General features: G+C 47.1%; 7 protein-coding genes across 14 annotated transcripts; 4 read left to right on the forward strand and 3 right to left on the reverse strand.

Moving 5' to 3' along the window:
• Window positions 1-516: 516 nt before the first annotated feature.
• On the forward strand, window positions 517-1,394 carry TERG_00611 (uncharacterized protein; the record flags this gene model as incomplete). Its single annotated transcript, XM_003238572.2, has 2 exons — window positions 517-1,200; window positions 1,272-1,394. 2 exons carry the CDS (start codon window positions 517-519, stop codon window positions 1,392-1,394), a joined length of 807 nt encoding a protein of 268 aa, XP_003238620.2.
• A 743-nt stretch (window positions 1,395-2,137) lies between these two features.
• On the reverse strand, window positions 2,138-2,926 carry TERG_11599 (uncharacterized protein; the record flags this gene model as incomplete). The annotated part of the gene is made up of 1 exon (XM_047750689.1): window positions 2,138-2,926. One exon carries the CDS (start codon window positions 2,924-2,926, stop codon window positions 2,138-2,140), a length of 789 nt encoding a protein of 262 aa, XP_047605166.1.
• A 20-nt stretch (window positions 2,927-2,946) lies between these two features.
• Window positions 2,947-4,021, reverse strand: TERG_11600 (uncharacterized protein; the record flags this gene model as incomplete). Its single annotated transcript, XM_047750690.1, has 3 exons — window positions 2,947-3,642; window positions 3,734-3,802; window positions 3,905-4,021. 3 exons carry the CDS (start codon window positions 4,019-4,021, stop codon window positions 2,947-2,949), a joined length of 882 nt encoding a protein of 293 aa, XP_047605167.1.
• A 2,507-nt stretch (window positions 4,022-6,528) lies between these two features.
• TERG_00613 (uncharacterized protein) lies at window positions 6,529-8,503 on the forward strand. The gene has a single exon (XM_047747620.1). It carries the CDS (start codon window positions 7,436-7,438, stop codon window positions 8,480-8,482), a length of 1,047 nt encoding a protein of 348 aa, XP_047603581.1. The 5' UTR covers window positions 6,529-7,435; the 3' UTR covers window positions 8,483-8,503.
• Window positions 8,504-8,599: 96 nt separating this feature from the next.
• On the forward strand, window positions 8,600-10,709 carry TERG_00614 (uncharacterized protein). Its single transcript, XM_003238575.2, has one exon. It carries the CDS (start codon window positions 9,644-9,646, stop codon window positions 10,583-10,585), a length of 942 nt encoding a protein of 313 aa, XP_003238623.1. The 5' UTR covers window positions 8,600-9,643; the 3' UTR covers window positions 10,586-10,709.
• Window positions 10,710-11,103: 394 nt separating this feature from the next.
• Window positions 11,104-15,562, forward strand: TERG_00615 (uncharacterized protein). Its single transcript, XM_003238576.2, has one exon. The coding sequence runs from the start codon at window positions 11,796-11,798 to the stop codon at window positions 15,003-15,005; it is 3,210 nt and encodes a 1,069-aa protein (XP_003238624.1). The 5' UTR covers window positions 11,104-11,795; the 3' UTR covers window positions 15,006-15,562.
• A 103-nt stretch (window positions 15,563-15,665) lies between these two features.
• Window positions 15,666-20,158, reverse strand: TERG_00616 (potassium/sodium efflux P-type ATPase, fungal-type). 8 transcript variants are annotated; one of them, XM_003238577.2, is made up of 5 exons: window positions 19,256-20,158; window positions 19,008-19,134; window positions 18,852-18,946; window positions 16,861-18,790; window positions 15,666-16,799 (listed from the first exon to the last, which is right to left on the reverse strand). In XM_003238577.2, exons 1-5 carry the CDS (start codon window positions 19,477-19,479, stop codon window positions 15,957-15,959), a joined length of 3,219 nt encoding a protein of 1,072 aa, XP_003238625.1. In that variant the 5' UTR covers window positions 19,480-20,158; the 3' UTR covers window positions 15,666-15,956. The 8 variants fall into 8 exon arrangements, with proteins under 8 accessions (XP_003238625.1, XP_047605174.1, XP_047605170.1 ...); XM_047749142.1 differs by having other exon boundaries at window positions 16,861-18,946; XM_047749138.1 differs by having other exon boundaries at window positions 18,852-19,134.
• Between the last annotated feature and the right edge of the window lie 471 nt (window positions 20,159-20,629).

Here is a 20,629-nt window from a genome sequence, read left to right on the forward strand (position 1 = left end):
AGGAGGCCCAAGGTAATTTCAATCCCCAGAATGAAAGGCCGTGGTCAATAGCAACAGATGATGTACGTCCGTATTATATACAAGGTACACGCCTTGGAAAAGGTGTTGCGCCACAAACCGTTTTTGATACCATAATTCGAAATTCTTCTTTGGATGGCGAAGCTTGGCTAGACAGTGCCAGGGTCAGTCACACCTATCCGATTAACCCTTTGTCAAACACGCCACATACTAACTTGTGTCTAGGTTCGTGATGCGCATTCAAGAAATTCGTACCTGGGCATTGGTGCATTTACGCTATGCTACTGGTCAGAAACTGGAAACCTCTCTGCTTCTCAACAAGGAAAGCAAGTCAAGTCAGAAGAGCTTACAACTTCCTATTGGTCATGGCTCGATCAGTTCCAGCGGACCATCATTGAGCAAAATGTTGAATCGGTACAGCCAGCTTTACTCGGAGAGGATACCCAAGCGGGCCAGCCACTGCTTCAGGTTGGACTGATTGGGTACTTCGGATATGAGATGAAACGTGAATCTCTACCTGGTTACAGATATAGGAAGTCAACTGAGAAGGAAAACAAACATCCTGTTCCAGACAGCCAGCATCTCTTTACTAACGTTGTTCTGAGGCTGGATAATTTCACGGGCGAATGGATGGCATTCGGTCTGATTCGTCGTGGAGAAGAAGACCCAATCGGAAAATTTATCCGTGCCCATTCATCGATTGGTCTTAGCCAGCATGAATATGAGTGTATTCTTTCGAACACTCGTGAACTATTTGCCGCGGCGCCCTCACCACCATATACTCTCCCAACACCTTTACCCAGCTTCGAAGCCATTGACGATGAGAATTCATATAGCCAGAAGATCCATGCTGCTCAGCAGGCTATAAAGGAAGGTGAAACATACGAAGTCACATTAACTACACGATTCAGAGCACACTGTCCAGGTGTGGATCCCTATTCACTATACCTATCACTTCGAAGCCGCAACCCCGCCCCATACTCTGCATACATCCACTTCCCGGTTAGCGACACAACTATACTTTCCTCTTCTCCTGAACGGTTTATATCGGTTGACAGAGATGGCATTGCAGAAATGAAGCCAATCAAAGGCACTCTAGCAGTAAGTCCAGACCAAGTGGAGGATGAACGGAGAAAGATTCAACTTGCCACCGACGTTAAGGAATTGGCCGAAAACTTAATGGTATAAGATTCAGCCCCTGGCTCTATTAAATGTTTCATTATTACTCCCGTTCTAACTGACCCCCTGAGTAGATTGTTGATCTGATTCGCTCTGATCTGCATAATATTTCCCCCTCCAAGTCGATACAGGTTCCAAAGTTACTTCAAGTTGAAAGCTATGAGACTGTACATCAGGTGAGTTTTCCTGATTCATAAAACTCAGTCTTACTCTGTTTAATTCATTCCATAGCTTGTTACCACCATCCAATCTCAAATCGCCAAAAATGTTGGGGGTGTCAAAGTTGTGGAGCGTTGCTTCCCACCGGGCTCCATGACCGGCGCGCCAAAGCTTCGGTCAGTTAAGATAATCGATGAGCTTGAGGGAGAACCAGAACGTGGAATATATTCTGGCTCCTTAGGTTATATGTGTGCCAGTGGAACTGTTGACCAGTCAGTCGTAATACGCACTATAGTCAAAAATGGGGCTGACCTTGAGCTCGGCGCTGGGGGCGCCATCACCTGGTTAAGTGAACCCGATAAAGAATGGGACGAGGTTATGGTAAAAGCGAATGCGGTTGCTAAGGCGCTCCCTCAACAGAGCTAATTGATGCAGGCAAGCATTGAATCTTAATCAACTGCGCATCAGAGGGAGTATGCATATGACTAACTGACGTACCTCAGGCCATCTGTGGCTAGGCTAAATACTTGACAATTTAATTATTCCGATCAATTTCTCAGGATTATGGCGGGTTTTACTGAGGTTAAACACATGTGTTACGCATATACCCTGCTAGAAGCTATGATGAAGGAGTATCATTACTTTCCATTCAATAATGAATGTACATAATTAGACGTGTTCTGTATAACAGTCTTAATAACTGGAAGGCAGGCTCTTCCCAACGAAAAATGTAGACCAGATTGATAATGGTATCAAGAAAGGAAGGGAAAAAGGAAAAACACTAGTAGATATATATGAACTCGTTATTCTGCTTATCAGTCAAGTCCTGAAAAGCATTCTCTCCCAGTCGTCTCCGTGAAATTATTCCGGCTGTGTCAATTTCGCCAGTTCTTTCGTCCTGATTTTCAGAGCCCTGGGACTCCGCAAACTCCAGGCCATTATTTTCATCATCGAACTCTGCGTATTGCTCATTCATGGATACATCCTTGATGTTAGCCTTTTTCCCCTCTGCTGCTCGTGATCGCCGATGTAATTTGTTGAGGACAACTAAGTTCACAACTTGAGCTAGTATTACGACGGCGAGAGCAATGAATGATATCAGAACAGAGCGCAATCCATTTCTGTATCGAGGTGAATCTTCCTTGACGAACAATAATGGCCCAATGATATTGCCAGTTGACGATCCAGCGTTGTATAGTGAGGTGATTATCGACTGTTTGGTAGTACCCGCGGTGTTTCCAACAATCCAGGTAACAATGAGTGGATTTCCGCCAAAGATACAAGCAAGCAGATAGTACGCCAATACTAACACACTATGAGAACTTTCTGGTGGGAGAGAGTATAGTATCGAGAGCCCTGTAATAACCGGAAGTATCAGGAGTATCAAAACCGCAGATTTTCTCCGGTGTTTTTGGGCAAAATACGACGCCAGCATAATAACAATAACTTGAACTGCTCCAAACGGCATGTTGAGGAGCGATGTGATATATTTGTCGTACCCAAAGCCGTTGAGGATGAGTGGCCCAAACGTGTTTGTGACGGCCGCGCCGATGTTGAGAAGCAAGCTCATTGCAATCCACAAGTATGTTTTCAGTTCAAAAAGCGCTTCAAAGACGTGTGACCACCTGAACTCTGTTGCCCTAGTCCCTGTCTGATTGGCACGGAGGCGCTCGATGGCTTGTTCGCGCTCATGTTCCGTGAGAAAACGAGCTGAAGGGATATCATTATCCAGTTTCCAATAAACGAATGGGGCTGAGATAATCGTGACCAGTCCGACAAAGATAAATATTCTGAGAATATGTCAGTAGGGAAGCGTGTTATGATAAGAGTAAATACGCACATTCTCCATGACTGCATTGTTTTAGTTGGTATGTGACCCAAACCGTAGGATAACGCGGAGGCAACAATGGTAGCAATACCATTTGTACCATACCAAGCTGCGACTCGGATGGGCTGCTCGGCTCTGCGATACCATTGACTGGTGATGACACTGAAAAGTGGGAGACATCCAGCTTCGAAAAGGCCTAAAAAGAATCTAGTGGCAAGCAAACCACCAAAATTATTACAGACGCCCATCGCAGCTTGTGCCAATCCCCAGCCGAGAACCAACGTTGGCATTAGGACCCGATGCGGCACTTTGACAATTAAAATCATTGAAAAGGGTTGCCATGCCAGTTGGGCTATGGGGCCAATTGAACCAATTAGTGAATACTGGTTTCCGGAGAGATGTGTATCTTCAATAAGGCCAAAGATTGCTCCATAGCCTAGAACAGTTTTATCAAGAATCTGGTCAGGACGTTCGGCGTCGGATAAGCATAGTATTCCAATGATGATACTGAAGCCTGTCAAGGGGTATTGCTAAGCAGGCATTTCATACCTGCAAGAAGTAAACCCAGACAAGAATAGCAAGGATGACTTTATCTGTTTTCCTCCGTATTTTCCTATTCTATAGTCAGGATAATATTAGTCTGGGTGACTCGTACACTAATAGGACTGAAAGATGTGCTGTATACAAATGGGGAGCCTGGCTATTGGGCAGAATGTGTACCTCTTCTTCAGTAAGTTGGACGCGCCTATTGCCAATAATGGCCAGGGCAGAATCTCCTTGACCCATCTCGTCTGCCTGAGGGATCAGTGGCTGTCTGAGAGGATCATTTTTGTCCATCGCGATTCCGTCTTTGAGGAGGTGACCAGCAGCCCTTAACTGTTGTTGCCCGGCAAGTTAGTTCACCAGTAGTACACAGATCGGGCGTTGCTATCAAAGAGCAGATGTAGATTTTAAAGCCGACCTGCAGATAATCATATCAAGTGTTCATCATATTTCAATAAACCCATGATAAATAAGAGACATATTAGTTTTGTTCAAGAATAACAAATTGCATTTAATGAAAGCAACAAGATGTAAATGCTGTGGTTGTTTTGACAATCGTCGTCTTGGATAACTACCTCCCGTCAGCGCGTAGTCACGTGGAAACTAGTGGAGTTAGCTCCCCTTAAGATATCCACATGAGCCATTATTGCAACACCCAGAAGGCATCAAGATGGGACGGTCAACTGGAACCTTTCCGGGCTAGTGGAGCCGTGCAGAGACTTTCGGAAATTGTTTTCCAGAGTAGCACTCGTGGCTATAAAACGATCGATATGATATATGAATGCTATCATGGTAGGTTGAATGGCATTCGATGAAAGAACTTCCAATTCTAGGTGGTTGATTTCTCCCTATTAAACGATTTGCTTACTAAGCAGTGGTACGATCGAAGAGGGTATTTATACCTAATTGGTTGTCATTGGGTTATAAATAAGGTTACACGTCCGCTGCTTCCGAAAGTTTATTTTTACCTAAGGTACCTACCTAACAAGACTTACAAGACGTCGACGTCGACGGGCTTTTGGTTGTAGTTATTGTGCAAGGAAAAATGAGAGAAAAGGGATATAAAATAGGAGGAGAATAATAGCAAAAAATGCAATAATGTAGTCTTATTCCACAACAACACTTATTCTTCTAAGAATGTTACCATGCACTTCTTAGTATTCGCTTCTTCCTTTTAGCCGCCCAGGCTCGACTCTGGTGCCTCGTCTATTGTTTTTTGTGGGCTGCACCTAAGGATTGGATCCCACGGATGAACCTAAAACTAACAATAGCAAGGCTGCCGGTTAGACGGCTCGGGGGTGGTGTCCGCGTTGATATATGTAACAGTTTTCTTTAGCCAAGGCTGAACGGTGGAACATCACTCGCTGACCGCACAAAGAAGGGGGAGAGGGAATTAAGCGCCATGCAAGGACCCCAGGGTTCCGGATTTAAATACGCTTGGACCATTCATTCCACACGGCAATGGCCCCCGATGTCCTTGGCGGATCCGAAACTCTCACAGAACGCCAATGGGGTTCTCTTTTTTTTAAGCGCTAATGGATACCCTGATAAACTCATCCTACCACGAAACACCAACTCCGATGCTTGTATAGTTAGCCTATACCCAGCTCAAATTAATTAGGTTGCATTGATATTGAGGTTCATCTTCGAATCCTTGCGCCAAAACCATGAGTTAAACATCCTTTGTATATGCTTCATCACTCAAGCTAATGGTTACCACAGCGCAGCGAACAGTGAGCATGGATGACATTTGCTCCAAGGTTTTTAAGTATTTTTAGAATCTCTACCTCCAAACGGTTCCATAACTAACTTGTTATCTCCATAAGCGCCAGACAAAGGGCTAAATTTGGAGTTCCCCTCTTGAACACAGGGGGATGTTTTATCTTCCAAGTTCATGCAATGGCACATTTTGCTGCCGGTTACTCCGCCCTTGACGCATGAGATTTTTTGATCCCTAGGAACTCGATTCAAAAATTGCTATAAGTCAAGTTGCCTCCCAATACTAATTTCATTACTCAAATATTCAACTCCAACTTCTGGTATGTCAATGTCCGCTCTAGGTCCCCCAACCACACTCTACATCCTTATACCCCCTCCCTGATCGTAATACACTTGGGTTATACCTACCACCTGATTGAATAACGCTTTTTCGAAATATCGATTCTCATTTATCTGTTTAGAACTCGCGCCCAATGCTGGATTCTGGACCTGCGCTTACCCCCTCCATGGAGGCTGAGACTGACACCCAAGCAGCACCACCGCCGAGGTTAAAAAGCACCCAAGTGCAGGACCAGCACATATTTAAAACTAATCTTGAGCTCGAACGTCAACTACGCGGTAGAGACAAATCCAGAAATAGCTACCTTGAATTGCAAAGGTATATCCAATCGGCAGTTCTACCCAACAGAAACCGCCACTACATTGACAAAGACTGTGTCCGGCTTAGCTCTAATCCTGCTGAAAAAGAAAATTGCACCCCCGGCACCCATAAGGGGCTTTCAAACAGCAGCGCTGATGAGAAGGATTCTAGCCAGACAAGTGTGAATGAGCACTACGTTGAGCCCGAAAAACGGGCAGTGTGGCTTCCAAAACAAATGAAGTTGCCCTTTGAGTTTTTCCCTGATGATATTTCCATCGACGGCAATAATGACGATATCGAAGAATCTGAACGGCCAAATCTACACCATCCTCGATTCAAAAGTCCATTTAGTCAAACGCGGCATTATCCCACTGGGGGCCCCCCTCCAAGACGCACCTCCTTGCGAACTGTGATCCTTAGCCCAGCTCTCTCTCCTAGGCAAACCGCGGAAGATATTAGCTCGTGGAGCGAGAATGAAGAAGACGGGGAAGAGGAGGAAGAAGAAGTTGAAGATGAGGAGGAGGATTACTCTTGTTCGGACCAAATTCGGCAAATGGAACGCCGTGCTCAAGATATGGAAGGGAAATACCCAGCTCTGGCCGGTCCTAGAATTCCAACACTACAAAGATCCGACGCTTTTTGGAAAATAACGCCTCCCGAAGGACATAATCTGTTCCGAAGTCTCATCAATGGCTTCATATCCCTACCTAATGCCCTTATGAGCGTGGAGGAAGACATAATCCAAACGCTGCAATATCCCGTCAAAAAGGAAGATCTATATTTCGAGCTAGGGCAACGAGAATCGGAAATACAAGCCATTGTAGCCTCCCATTGTGGACTGCCGAGTCCCGATCGTGTGTTCGTCTCCAATCCTACCACAGGAGAGACTTGGCATCACGGCCGTTTCAATCTTTGTATCCCTGTGTATGTTGCTAATCCAGGGAGTGAAGAACCAGCACCACTAGCATTTAAGCTCCCATTACCGTATATGGTTGGCGAGGAAGAATTTCCTGGAAACGCAGAAGAGAAGTTACGAACAGAGGCAGCAACTCATATTTGGGTCAGTGAAAATTGCCCAGATATTCCGCTCCCAAAACTCTACGGGTTTGGGCTTCCAGGAGGACTCAGTGTACGTATCGAGTATATCCTGCACGATATTCCTGGTGTTGAATAACTCACTAACAAGCAGATTTCTTGATTCATAAAAGTACTTCAAGCCAGAGTGTGTTACAATATGGCAACGCATAAAGACTTATGCATACCGTATCTTCCACCGTCTCTTCCTTGGTAACTCAGATTTCAGTCAATATATTCCCCAGAATCGCACTGCGCTTCTGAACCATGGGTATATGTTAACTGAAAGGATCATGATCAATGATGAGTTAAGGCCGTTACCCGACAGACTTGGAATGCGCCATAACGACCTTCAGCTACATTACGAGAAGTTTCTTCAGAAATCGAAGACGCAAAATCTGTACCGCAGTTTTGCGAAGGCCATGATGTCACTCGCAAATATTCCACAGCAACGAATTGGCTCCTGGACTATTGACAATAATGGCCGACTATCGTTATCTAATCGCCCCCTATTTTCTCGTATTAGCCGGTTTGAGAATCTAGGAATTCCGAGTGGTATTCCGCGCGACACCACCTACAACAATACGGATAGCTTCTACAACGACTGTATTGGTATACATGACAACCGTATTGACTACCAAAAGAATATTTTACCCGACGAGGTAGCCGCTTTTGAGACTGTTTCTACCATAGTTTTCATGAGATCCATATTACCTCAAGTGATGGATAATACCCTCCGCCATGGTCCGTTCGTCATGCAACTAGGAAGCATGCCTGTTCAAAATATCCTGGTTGACGAAGAGTGGAATATCAAACAATTCATCGAGGTTCAATCTATATGCTCTTTACCTATAGAACTGATGTTACCACCTTCCTGGATAACTGGAAAGGATATCGACAAATTGCTGTCTACAGAAGATGACCGGCTCCAAATATGCTATAGGCAATTTGCCCATACACTCCGGCACGAAGAGGCCAAGCGACCTTTACTCCCAAACGGGAAACTTCACTCCGACACTCTTATTGACGGGCTGCATTCCTCAAAGTTCTGGCTTCTCCAGGCATTACAATCCTCGGGGAACCCACTACACACCTTTAAACGTGTAAAAGGCTATGGAGACAACTATGCGGGGAAGGGCAAGCCGCTTGCAGCAGCGGCATTCAGGCCTCAGATTTATGACTATCTGAAGTACAAGATCTCGTCATACGTCGACTACCGGAAAGACGTGCAGAAACTATTCAACGGTGAGTATGGGCGAGTGTATGACGAAGAAGAGCTTGATTATATCCGACGTCGGCCTATCGTACCCGAAAGAAGGTAGTGAAAACAGGTTATGGTTCGATACTCTTTTCCTTATCCTTTTAATTTACTTTGTCTCCTCAAAAAAAAAAAAAAAAAAAAGAAAGAAAAAAAAAAAAAAGAAAAGAAAAAAGAAAAAAAAAAATCTTGATTTGCTGTTTATGTTTATGAGAGATGATTATGATAGCAATTCCACTTTACACAATGATATTTCAATTCCGTCTTCTACCTAGTAGTTTAGGGATAGGTAGCCCGACTTGTCTAATCTTGACCCTGAAGTTCTACGTCTTTGCCCAGTGATTGACAAGATACATCACAGCACAATGCTTTGTGTCCACTCCAGCAAGAAAATCCACATCCTGCACGGTCATACCTGCAGATATTCTGACCCTTGCCACATCTACCGTGGCAGAATGGGGCATTTCCAAGCCAACGACATCCACTCGGCGGTTGGCAGCGTGTTATACAATTTGTATCTCTAGCTAGAACCAGTGTTAGCATTTTCGGTATATGATAAGGATAACTATGTTGATTGAGTCATACGAGATGCTGCAGCAAATACAAGGTTGATGAGAAGACTCGATGCTGCAGGGAACCGCATGCTTGGATGAAATAGGCTCAATTTGAGTGAGGGGGTATATATATAGGGATGGAACCGGAGTTGTTGCAACTCTGTAACTAGTGTATTGTTGGTCGTCTGAATATGTTGGACAGTTGTTGAAGATCAAGGAGCTCCAGGAGGCTGCAGCTCCGGCGGATATTTATATCGCCATCTTGCAAGCCAGGACGTATTGAATGGATGTGGCCTCGCAGTGGTAGTGTCACCTAGAGGACTCTCACAGGTTGCCGTGAAAACAAACAAACGGGTCCCTAGACCCGACCACTAGCATTGTTTGCTAAACCAGACCGTCCGTAATAATAACAACAGCAATAATAATAGAAAAAGCCAGTCTCTTGTATATCGACGGGTGAAGTCTGGCGAACGCTTACAAGGGTGCTGGCTCGGCAAAACAGTCAGTTAGCCGAGGAGACCGCATGAGTCCACAATTTCCCCATGTTTCTCGGCGCTTGGTGAGATCGGCTATTTACACTCCCAACCATCTGAAGAGCAGGCACAAAGATACCTGGACAGGCGAGTACTTGATTATAGCTCTTAGTGATACTTCCCGGACTCCATTATAAGATGTTCCCTCGAGTTCCATCCGCAGGAGTTTGGTGTCCGGCGGTGACTTTTTTCGACCCAGCAACCGATGAACTTGATCTACCAGCGCAAAAGGAGTATTATGCCTATCTTGCACGCTCTGGACTCACTGGGCTGGTCATTCTGGGTACAAATGCGGAGGCCTTCCTACTCACACGCGAAGAGCGGGCACAACTCATCAGCACGGCCCGAGCAGCTGTTGGCCCAGACTACCCTCTGATGGCTGGGGTTGGCGGCCACTCTACCCGCCAGGTGCTGCAGTACATCCAGGATGCGGTCACGGCAGGGGCAAACTACGTCCTTGTGCCCCCACCAGCATACTTCGGCAAGGCGACTACACCAGCAGTGATCAGGGCGTTCTTCAGGGAGGTCGCAGAGAGTTCCCCGCTGCCTGTGGTTATTTATAACTTCCCTGGGGTGTGCAACGGAGTTGACCTCGATTCGGAGATGATTACAGCAATCGCACAAGACAATTCCAATGTTGTTGGGGTGAAGCTTACCTGTGCTAGCGTTGGGAAAATCACCCGGTTGGCAACAGTGTTAGCTGCAGACAGGTTCTCCATATTCGGTGGACAGGCAGACTTCTTAATTGGGGGGCTGAGTGTGGGTTCGGCAGGATGCATTGCAGCGTTCGCGAACGTCTTTCCCAAGACTATATCGAAGGTGTACGAGCTGTATAAAGCTGGCAGGGTCGGAGAAGCATTGAAGCTGCATCAGAAGGCGGCGTTAGCCGAGTCCCCGTGCAAGTCTGGGATTGCCACGACCAAATATGCGGCAGCAGTCTTCAGTGCAAAGGCAGCTGGGATCGAAAATGCTAAAGGAAGGATGAGACCACGCCGGCCATACGAACCGCCGACCGACGCGGCAAAGGAGAATGTGAAGAAAGTGATGGCCGAGGTAGCGCTGATCGAGGAGAGTCTCTAGGCGGCTCTCTCTCTCTCTCTCTGGTCCTGTAACCGCCCACAGAGTAGAAGAACAGACACATCAAGCGGGAGGGGGAGGCGGGTGCACATGGGCCCCCCACTCCCTCCCCAACCGTCCAGCTGAAACGACATATCAGCGGTATGTCGATATGTCAGAGTATCAACACAGCACTTGAATAATACTATACTATATAAAACATATTGAAAATGACACACGGATCAGGGGACCGTCACGGCGGAAGGGAGGCCGGAACCTTCCGCGGCCCCGGAATCTTCCTTGTTCGCTGCCTTCTTATTAGACGCCCGGGCCAGGCGTCAGGGTGGTCACGTGGCAAATACGCGCCAAGGGTTCCCGAAGCGACTAGCGCGAGAGTCAAAATCATACGATTTCGGAGTCCAGCTCCACGTGGCCCAGAGCAGTTTAGCGCGCTTACATCATCCAGGCCTCCTCCCTTGCTGTCCTTGTCTTTTCTTTGATATCAAAAGGGGAGCCGAGCTCGACGTCAGCCCAAACTCCCAGCCAGGCAGCCAGCTTTTTGACGGCGACAAAGGCGGGAATCTGACAGCGTACGGGAGACGGGCAGTGGCCGTCCAGGGCTGCTGTACTTGTGCATGGCCCCGTGGAACCAGCATATCAAGAGTGAAACGCTAATTCTGTGACTCGAGGGTGTGTTCGTTGGCCCAGCCCTTGGCTTTGGCCACAGGCATTCTTTTATCTTACGGATACTTTTTATGCGCGCAAGTCTGGCAGGGCAACAACAATAATAATAATGAGCCCATCCCGGAAGATTAATACTGCGTCCCTTCGGCTATTTTCGAACAGTGCTTGCTGACCCCGTCCTGGGAAAGTCCAGGCGAGCTGCGGTCCGCTGGCCTAGGCCTACGCATCCCAATCCCAAATTACGTTTTGTGATATATCCGCTGGAGCTCCTTTCCGCTCAACCGTTGCAGTCATCTCCCTGGTTTCGGCGCCCTCCGGCTGCATTGTCTTATGGATAAACCAAGAGCTCTCCCGGTTCCATCCTAGCTCTCGCCGTCATGCTCTGCTGTCCATTTGTCTTTCCCACCCTTGACCGCCGTTATATCATTCTCTAGTCCGGTTAATTCGATTATCCATCACATCTCATCTACTAGAAACGCGGATTCTTACCTCCCAGGATACCAGCAGTTTTGATCAAGAAAAAGAAAAAGAAAAAGCCTCCTTTGTCACAATGGAGACAGACAAAGCACCCCGTCCTGATGAGACGGATTCTGCACCATTTGACCTCGACATCGTCGAAGAGAGTATAAACATAGCCGACTCGCACATAGATCTTACTCCCACACCGCCTGCAGACCAAAGCGAAGAACAACCAAAGGACAAGGCCGCCATGTTTTCGGCACAGGATGACCTTACTGCAGACTGGGCCCAGTGGATGCGCTGGGACGACATTGAAGACACAAAGCCTTCGATTTTCAATATACCGAACATACCTGGCTCATCTCTCCCGCAGTCTGCCTTCACCTTCACTTCAGGTGATGCCACACTGCCTGCTCATACGCTCGGCCCATCCAACGGCTGTCTCGGCCTCCCTGCCGTTAAGCAGCCTTCTGTCTCTACCATCTTCCAAGAGCAGCCAACTATTGAAACAATACAACCGGCACCACCATCCGATGCTTCCTCTCCTTTGGCGCCCTCCCCTACATCGTCAGTCGGACGCAAGAGGAAGTCGTCTCACGATGATTCTCCAGTCAATGAAGTACCTCCCCAAGCTGCTGCTACTGCTGCTGCTGATAAGTCAGCTCCCTCTAAGAAAAGATCACACAACATAATTGAAAAGAGATATCGTGCCAACCTCAACGACAAAATTGCGGAGCTACGAGACAGTGTCCCTAGCTTACGCTTGACCTATAAACAGCGTCATGGCGGAAACCTAAAGAAGTCGAACGAAGACGACGACATCGACCTCACCTCTGGAAACAAACTCAACAAGGCGTCAATCCTTTCCAAAGCTACAGAATATATCAAACACCTGGAACTCAGGAACAGCCGTCTCGAGGAGGAAAATCTTTCTTTGAAAAATCGATTTCGTGAACTTGAAAAGGCCCAGGGAATAAACCTGGTTTCGTACCCCGCCGTCACTGGGTCTGAGACTCCTTCGGGAGCTTGCACCGTATCTACAAGTTCCGTTGTTACATCTCCCGATATATTTTCTCACTCGAGTGATTTTTCCCCCGATTCACCACCAAACCCCTTATTTCCTCCCGAAGGACTACTAAGGCCCCCTGATGGATTCAACCAACTTCGCCCTACAGGGCCTCAACCGCATTATGCCGACACCTTTCAATACAACCATCCCCAAGAGTACGACTGCGCACCGATAGAAAACGCTAGTACTGCCACCGCTTCTAGTTCAGAAACGACCACTCGCAGTCGACGACAGTTCATGGGCCTCCCCAACAAATTTATGCTTGGCACTCTTGCCGGTATAATGGTCATGGGTGGCTTTGAGAGTCATAGATCTTCTGATCCAGAGGAAAAGAAAGAGCTTTTTGCGCTCCCACTCCAGATTCTCGGCAGCTTTTATCGCCTGGCCCTCCAGAAGTTCTATCTTATCAGGGCCAATTCCTGGCAGATTCGTGCCCTATCACAGTTCGCTCTGACCTCTCTTATACTGTTTGGTTGTGCATTTTTCATGTTTCTATACCTTTTCAACTCAAGGCCGAGAGTATCTCGAGTTCCTCTCAAACCATCCAGGACCCGAAACGTTTCAGCACAACAGCATGTTTCGACCGGTTGCTCTTTCACAGAATTTCGACAAGATGCGTGGCTTACGAGCATACAAACCGTTGGTGTTCCTCGTCATAATTTTTTTCCTGAATGGTTTGCCGTCACCTCCCGCTGTTTAGAATACTGTGTGAGGTGCCTTCTCGGATGGAAATTATATTCCTTTGTTACTGGTATCAGTGCAGATGATGAAAAAGGCCGAGTTAAAGCCTGGGATATTGCTCTTGATGCCCAACTTACGGGAGGAGATGCGGAAGTTAGCAAAAGCCGACTGGTTTTAACCATTTTTGCTGCCGGCACTCTTCCACGTAGCCCTGCTCGCATGATGCTTAAGGCATTCCATTGCAGGGTACTTTTATGGAGAATTAGCTCACCTGATTCCTTGGCGTTCCGGGTAGCTAATTACATTGCAAAGGTACTTGCAAATTACCAGTGGGAACTTGCCCAAAACATGCACCGAAGGGGGCCAAAAAGGGGCGAGGACCCATTACCAAGCCACCTTGCCTTCCTCTTATCGATGGATTGTGATGAAGTTTTCACAGACACTATCGTCCAGCGTGCCAGTAATATGGTTTGGAATCGACCAACACAGGAGGCAACGGACGGTGAAGATGCATTGCTAGACGTTGTCGTCGAAGATAGTGCCGTTCGTTCTCCACTCGATGTGCTTGCGGCATGGTGGTCGAGCCGTGCATTGCAAGAGGCCTTGCTCAAATCCTTAGACTTAGTGTCGGTCGAGTCGCCCATCGAGAAACGTAAATCCTTCGAAAGAAGCCTGGATATAGCATTACATTCTGCACCAATCCCATCCACAGCGTATACCAGAGCAACCGTTGTGAAGGCCCTGTTTTTTGAAGAAGACAGGATCAACAATGTCAATACAGTCCTCGCAACTCTGCCGGCTAAAAACTCAGAGAATTCTCGCTCCACTTGTGGTTTGACAAATTTTCTTGATTCCTCAATCCCGCCATCCGCACGAGATGAGATTTTTATTGGTGTGCGCTGTGCAATGATAGCTGCGATATTACGAGGCCAAGTAGGTAGGGGCGAAGACGAACCAGCATCTTCTCCCTTCTCTCTTTCGAGTGCTATCAAGCAGTTTAATGCCGCCTCTGTCGATGAAGTTGAGCTCACTCTTCTTGGGTTCGCTTCTCATTATTATCTCCTCCACATCACTGCCACCGACGAAAGGCTACTACCTTGCTCTTCTCTTGCATCATCGATGCATTCGTCAGTAGTGCAACTAACGGATGGCTCAGAAACTACGACAAGCTACCAGGATGAGCATGATATCCCCATCCCTGATCTTTCTCGAATTGCCGCGGATTTGATATTCTGGGTACGAAATGCATATAACCCAATCTCCTCAGGCCTTAATGCCAAACTTATGGAGAAGGTTGTGATAGACTGCGTTGAGGTATGTCGTAACGCAGGCGTCGACATAGATATCAGAAAAATCCAGCGTATGAAGACTCATCAGCGGACATCAAGCGTTGGTCCCATGCAAATTCCCGCTCGCTCTCCAGACTCCGAGGGTGTACCGAGTGGAGTAACCCCTGTTGGAGCCCAGGGCAGAAGACCGAGCACCTTCAGCGACGATACCGGGTATGGCAGCATTGACTCTGAAGAGAACAGAGCCATATCAACTGTCTAGAGCTTCTAATGCACATAATACCCAACATTTAAATCCATTTCCTTCGAGATCAGACTCGCCTTTCAGCTACATATTTACTGCCCATAAATTTTCACCCGCTTTTACATATAAGTAAATATATCATTGCGATGGTGTTCGGTCAGTTGATAGTTTTCCTTTACTGTTCCTTCCCCCTTTTTGTCACCAAGTATAACGATAATTTACCGCGCCTCCTTGATGCAGTTTATCCGCTGCTAAACCTCGTCATTGACCAAGCTTCTCTACTCGCCCCTTGCCTACTAGTCCGACATGAGTTCACGGGACATAAGATCTGTATCTATTACATAGAAATTCATATCTCCATTCTCCCCCTTTCTTGCTGCGATTGATCATTTTCTTTTCTGCATGAGTTACCGTTATTGGTACCATATGTTTTGGTTGGTGGGCTTCATCTTGCTAGGAGGATGGACTCTCTGGCGCTTTGACTTGATAAGGGAGAGAAAAAAAGGCGTTTGATAGTTATGGAGATCCGTTTGCATGTGAATTGGCTAGGTTTACGGAGCACTACCTTGTATCTAATTTATTTTCTTATTAAAATTTTTAGTTATTTGTGGAGCTAATCTTATAGAGCGCAAAGCAGGCTGTTTAGAGGATTAATACAAGGGAGTTCGATATAATGTGCGCCTAGACATTTCATTTCTAGCTTCGGGTAAATAATGACATTGAAAAAAATACTATGATATGTTGAATATATAAATTGTAACAAAACATGGTCAAATAAGGCCATCTCGGACCAAATCAGCAAGACCGTTCAGACAGAGAAAAGAGCGCGGTAAAAAGTCATTTAAAAAAACAAAAGCAAAAAGCAAGCCTAGTTGATAAGGCATAAACTAGTAGTATGAGACGTCAAAAACGCATAATCTGGTGGGAAAAATAAAAACTCAGCCTTCTGTGTTCCATCGGCCCGAGAAACTATTCTTTCTTCTCCAGTGTTTCTTCTCGGGAGGTGATAGCACTATCGGCCAGAAGGCTATCAGACATGAACAGCCCAGCTCTCATTTCTGCATCTTGCATAGTAATTAGCGATGTACCAGCACTTCCGATCTTCAGAGCCCGCTTTACTGCCTTCCAGCTCTCAATACAAGCAATGTAGACGACCACACAGCCAGCTACAATGCCCCATTCCCATGATATGGCGACGTGTTTGAAGACTAGCTTGTTAACAAGCGGAATATAGATGACTGGGAAGGAAGTCACAAATCCAGCTGCGACAGCCCAGAAGAGGAATCTGTTTCGCCAGAGAGTTGGGAAGACAGAGAAGACTCCCGGATAGCGGGCTGGGTCAAGGTTAAATAATGAGCGGGAGAAGTGCTTCACCTCCCAGGCTGTCACCAGTAGAAGGAAAGACAATGTTGCAAAGGTGGTGGCACGCGCACGGAAAACAATGTCGCAAGTTGGGTTCCAGTCTTCATTGCAGTCCTGACCTAACGAGCCACCTCCAACACCGTAAACAACGGAGACGAAGGAGACAAGACAGAGACTTCCCATAAAAGTACCGTATATCATTTTGTCAACAATGAGTTCTTTTGTGAAAACACCGACACGCAGGTTGTGTGGCGGTCGGTACATGATATCTGCCTGGCCTTCCTCTAGGCCGAGCCCAAGGGCTAGGAAAGAGGATGTGATCAGGTTTGCCCAAAGGATCTCCAGGGGTGAAAGCGGGAACACAGAGTCTCCTTCATCATCTTTGAATGCAAGTGCAATCAACAAAAGAATGACTTGGGCAATATTAGATATCAACAAGTGCATCAAGAACTATGTGTTCAATGTTAGTACATATACACTTATGGCAATTAGAGAGTGAAACGGCTCATACCTTTTGAATATTGTCAAAGAGGCGTCGCCCTTCCTCGACGGCTTTGACAACTGATGCAAAATCATCATCCGTTAAAACCATGTCTGCAGCAGCTTTGGCTACATCACTTCCATTCTTGCCCATGGCAATTCCAACGTCAGCACGCTTTAAAGCTGGCGAATCGTTCACACCGTCACCAGTCATGACACAATAAGCACCGCGTCGATGCATGGCTTCTACCATACGGACCTTTGTTGATGGACTGCATCGGGCAATAACGAGTGGGAGAGCTTCAACAGCATCGATTTCGTCATCCGTCATTTTGTCAAATTCGTCGGCACCCATAACAACTTTGCTGGCTCGGACGTTTGGAGTCAAGTTCCCAAGGATTCCGACTTCATAAGCAATCGCGGTTGCAGTCTTGATGTGATCTCCTGTTAGCATGTGAACAGTGATACCGGCCATATGGCATTTGCGGACAGCTCCAGCTGTTTCCATGCGAGGGGCGTCGTAGAGGCCAACGAGTCCGACGAAGTCCAGGTCTTGCTCGAGTTCTGTTCGATCAGGGAGGTTGTTCAAGGTTTCAGGGGATAGAGTTTTGTGCGCAATGCAAAGGACGCGAAGACCTTCGCCTGCCATCCTGTCAACCTTTGCCCGAATTTCCTGCTTCATGTCATCGTCTATTGATAGAAGTGGAAGCATAGATTCCGTGGCACCCTTTGAATAGGCTGCTACATGTTCAGATCCAGCTCTCTTATATACCACAGTCATTCGTTTGATAGCAGAATCAAACGGGAATTCAGAAACGAGCTCCAAGCCATTATTTTCAATGACAGAACGTTTTCCAGAGTTAAATCTGATTGCAAGTACATGGAGAGCAATTTCAGTGGGCTCTCCAACCGCAACCCAGTCCCCTCCCTTTGAGTCATGGGAGCCTTCAGTCGATAGCTTGGTATCTGGGTTGTATACGGAAGACAGGTTGCAAAGAGAGATGGTATGCAGGAATGTTGTAAGTCCAGCGCTATTCTCAAGGTTGTTTGGCTGTATGTCCTTTCCACCTATTTGGACGAGACCACTGTTAGGATCAAATGGGCTGTTGGTGTCGTGGACAGCAAGTGTGCCGGTGCCAGGTATCCAGGCTTTGCGGGCGATCATCTTGCCCTGAGTGAGTGTACCAGTCTTATCGGAGCAGATGTTGGTCACTCCTCCTACAGCTTCGAGAGCCTGGAGTTTTCTGACAATGACATTACCCTTTGCCATCGATTTGGTACCAACAGCAACAGTAATGGTCAATACCGCAATCAGGGATTCTGGGATAACAGCAACCGCAACGCAAATGCCATAAATGAGGACCTCGCCTTGAATATGCCACTTGTTCGCGGAGAAGACAATGATAGCTAGTATTATGGCGAGGGCAAAGAGCAGGAGGGCGAATTTGCTGAGTTTCACTTGTAGGGGCGTACCAACCAAGCCTAGGACTTGATCGAAGCTTCTCTTGAATCGTTTCCAAACTCGGGTGTAGATTGAGGCATTCTCTGCCTGCAGAGTGTTGTCACGCAGAAGTTGGGCAATTTTCCCGACTTCAGTATCCATACCTATCGATATGACAATTCCAGTAGCTCGCCCTCTTGTCATGATACTTCCAGAGTAAGCCATGTTTGTGCGGTCTCCAACTGCCATATCTCTACTCGTAAAAAGGGCATCTGGGTGTTTAGAGATAGGCATGGATTCTCCGGTTAAGAGAGCCTCGTCAGTAGAAGCATTGATACCATCAAATAGCCTTAGATCGGCAGGTACCATGTCCCCCACAGCTAGCTGGACGATGTCACCCACAACCAAGGTTTCCGCTTTGATAGAATCAATTCTACCATCACGTACAACTTTGCAGGTGGGAACAGATAAGGCTTGCAGGGATAATATTGTCTTTTCCGCACGGTAGTCCTGGACGAATCTAGAGTAGAGATGTTAGCCGAGCGAAATGTCCAGAATGGAGAATGGAGATGCAAACTTACCCAACGACAATATTGAGAAGAATCACAGCTGTGATCACTCCACCTTCAATATAATCGTTGATCCCAAAGGATAGAGCCATCGTTATCAAGAGTACCTAAAATTTTAAGAATTAGCTATGATAAGTCGTTCAGAAGGCTAGAGGGTGGCAAACATACTAAAGTCAAACTATTTGACACCTGCCTTAGCAGAATTTTCCACATGGATATCCCCTCCGCACTCTTAATCTTGTTAGGTCCATCCCGCTCAAAGCGAGATGACGCTTCGGTACTACTAAGCCCATGTCTGGCGAGGGAGAGGAAATGTTAGCCAGTTGGAAGAGGAGATTTTTAGCCCAGGGCAAAAAGGGGAGGCTCAAAAAGAGTGTTTGAATTTTAATTCAACACAAGGTATGAAGTTTCCGTACTGTAGATCAACTCGTAAAATCCGAGCAGTATCTGCAATGGAGATAGTATGGGCATGCTGATTGTAGGCGTGCCAGTCCTGGTAGTTGGCAGGACAATGGTCTACCTGGACCTGAGGGTCTAAGGTAGAGCTGGGTTGGTGTTTATTGGATTCTTCATGGATAGAAGGACATATAGGAGGTTCCGTCGGTTCCTCGACATCCGGCTGAGAGATCTCCGTGCCCATTCAATAGAGAAGGGGGGTCTACAAGGACAGATACTGATGTTCTGTCCTCTCGAGCGGTTCTCTGGACACTGAAGAAAGCGATTGTGGCAGTCGAAACCGGGGCCGGAGGTCGATGAGCACAGCTATCTCTCCCTTTTGTTAGCTAGATATTCGTATCGGGACCGTTGTGGTGTCGTTATGCGCAGTTAGTTGTCTAAGAGAGAACAGGTGAGGTTGTAAATATAAGAAGAAACAAGGTGGAAGAGCCAAGCGGGCGGAAAGCGGGAGGTCGACTTTATATCAACGTCAAGGTCTAGGAGAGCCAGCACCACATTCACTAGTTACTCAACTATTATTAGTCTTACTTATATTACTTCATATCTCACACGTCTCCGCCTCCCCCATGCATGTCTCCATTCTTTTCTTTTGCTTTTTTAGTTTTCCGTTGGAAAAGAACGAAGCAACACACAATTATGACAGCTTACTCAGGCTACGCTAGACCCAATCTCCCTGTTTGCTCGGTGGCTATGCTTGCTGCGATTAGCCAACGCCGTTCAGGCTATCGACAGATACGGAATGGAAACAAGGTGGAAATCTGAGGATGCCGTCAGATTGGACAGAGATCCTGGTTCCAGTGGAGACGGTAGGGCGATCAAGCTGCGAGAAGCCAGAAAGCCAGAATCCCATCATCACGGTGATTTCCCTGCCCGCCGTCCCGGGCCCTCACAGGCTCAACAGCCTATGCGGGGCTTGCTGGTGGATCTGCCTTCGCATCCCACACGAAGAACGTGTTCTAGGACATCGTCATGCCTCGTTCCAGCAATGGGCGGAGGTGGAGGCCAGTGAGGCCGCTAACAACTTGGCGAAATGCCATGTCGGTTGGGAGAAGGGAATATTATAATGACTACGCCCGAGTCTGCCTCGGTAGTCACCTTGGCTCGGAGCTGTCTGGCTATGGAGGGGGAGGAAGGGAGGGGGGGGGATCGGAACCATGTCAGTGTCAGTTCCATGAGCACATCCGTACAGAGTACAATACAGAGATTCCTGGTTCCCGGGCAGCGTACATGGTACAGCGGGAGTGCGACTCAGGGGGTAATGGTTGTACGGCTTTACAGGTGTAGGGCTGGCTCCCGCATACGTTTGCCTTGTTTTGGGCGGAGAAGAACCCTGA

This window comes from Trichophyton rubrum, assembly GCF_000151425.1.
Source record: "Trichophyton rubrum CBS 118892 genomic scaffold supercont2.1, whole genome shotgun sequence".
Taxonomy (NCBI): Eukaryota; Fungi; Ascomycota; class Eurotiomycetes; order Onygenales; family Arthrodermataceae; genus Trichophyton; species Trichophyton rubrum.

Bases quoted from the DNA above. Each gene is read 5' to 3' on its own strand.
- TERG_00613 (XM_047747620.1), top strand. From the start codon at position 7,436: ATGTTAACTGAAAGGATCATGATCAATGATGAGTTAAGGCCGTTACCC.
- TERG_00614 (XM_003238575.2), top strand. From the start codon at position 9,644: ATGTTCCCTCGAGTTCCATCCGCAGGAGTTTGGTGTCCGGCGGTGACT.
- TERG_00615 (XM_003238576.2), top strand. From the start codon at position 11,796: ATGGAGACAGACAAAGCACCCCGTCCTGATGAGACGGATTCTGCACCA.
- TERG_00616 (XM_003238577.2), bottom strand. From the start codon at position 19,479: ATGGGCACGGAGATCTCTCAGCCGGATGTCGAGGAACCGACGGAACCT. The intron at 18,791-18,851 runs GTAAGTTTGCAT...TCTCTACTCTAG, and splicing joins CTTCTCAATATTGTCGTTGG to ATTCGTCCAGGACTACCGTG. The intron at 16,800-16,860 runs GTATGAGCCGTT...TTGAACACATAG, and splicing joins TCTTTGACAATATTCAAAAG to TTCTTGATGCACTTGTTGAT.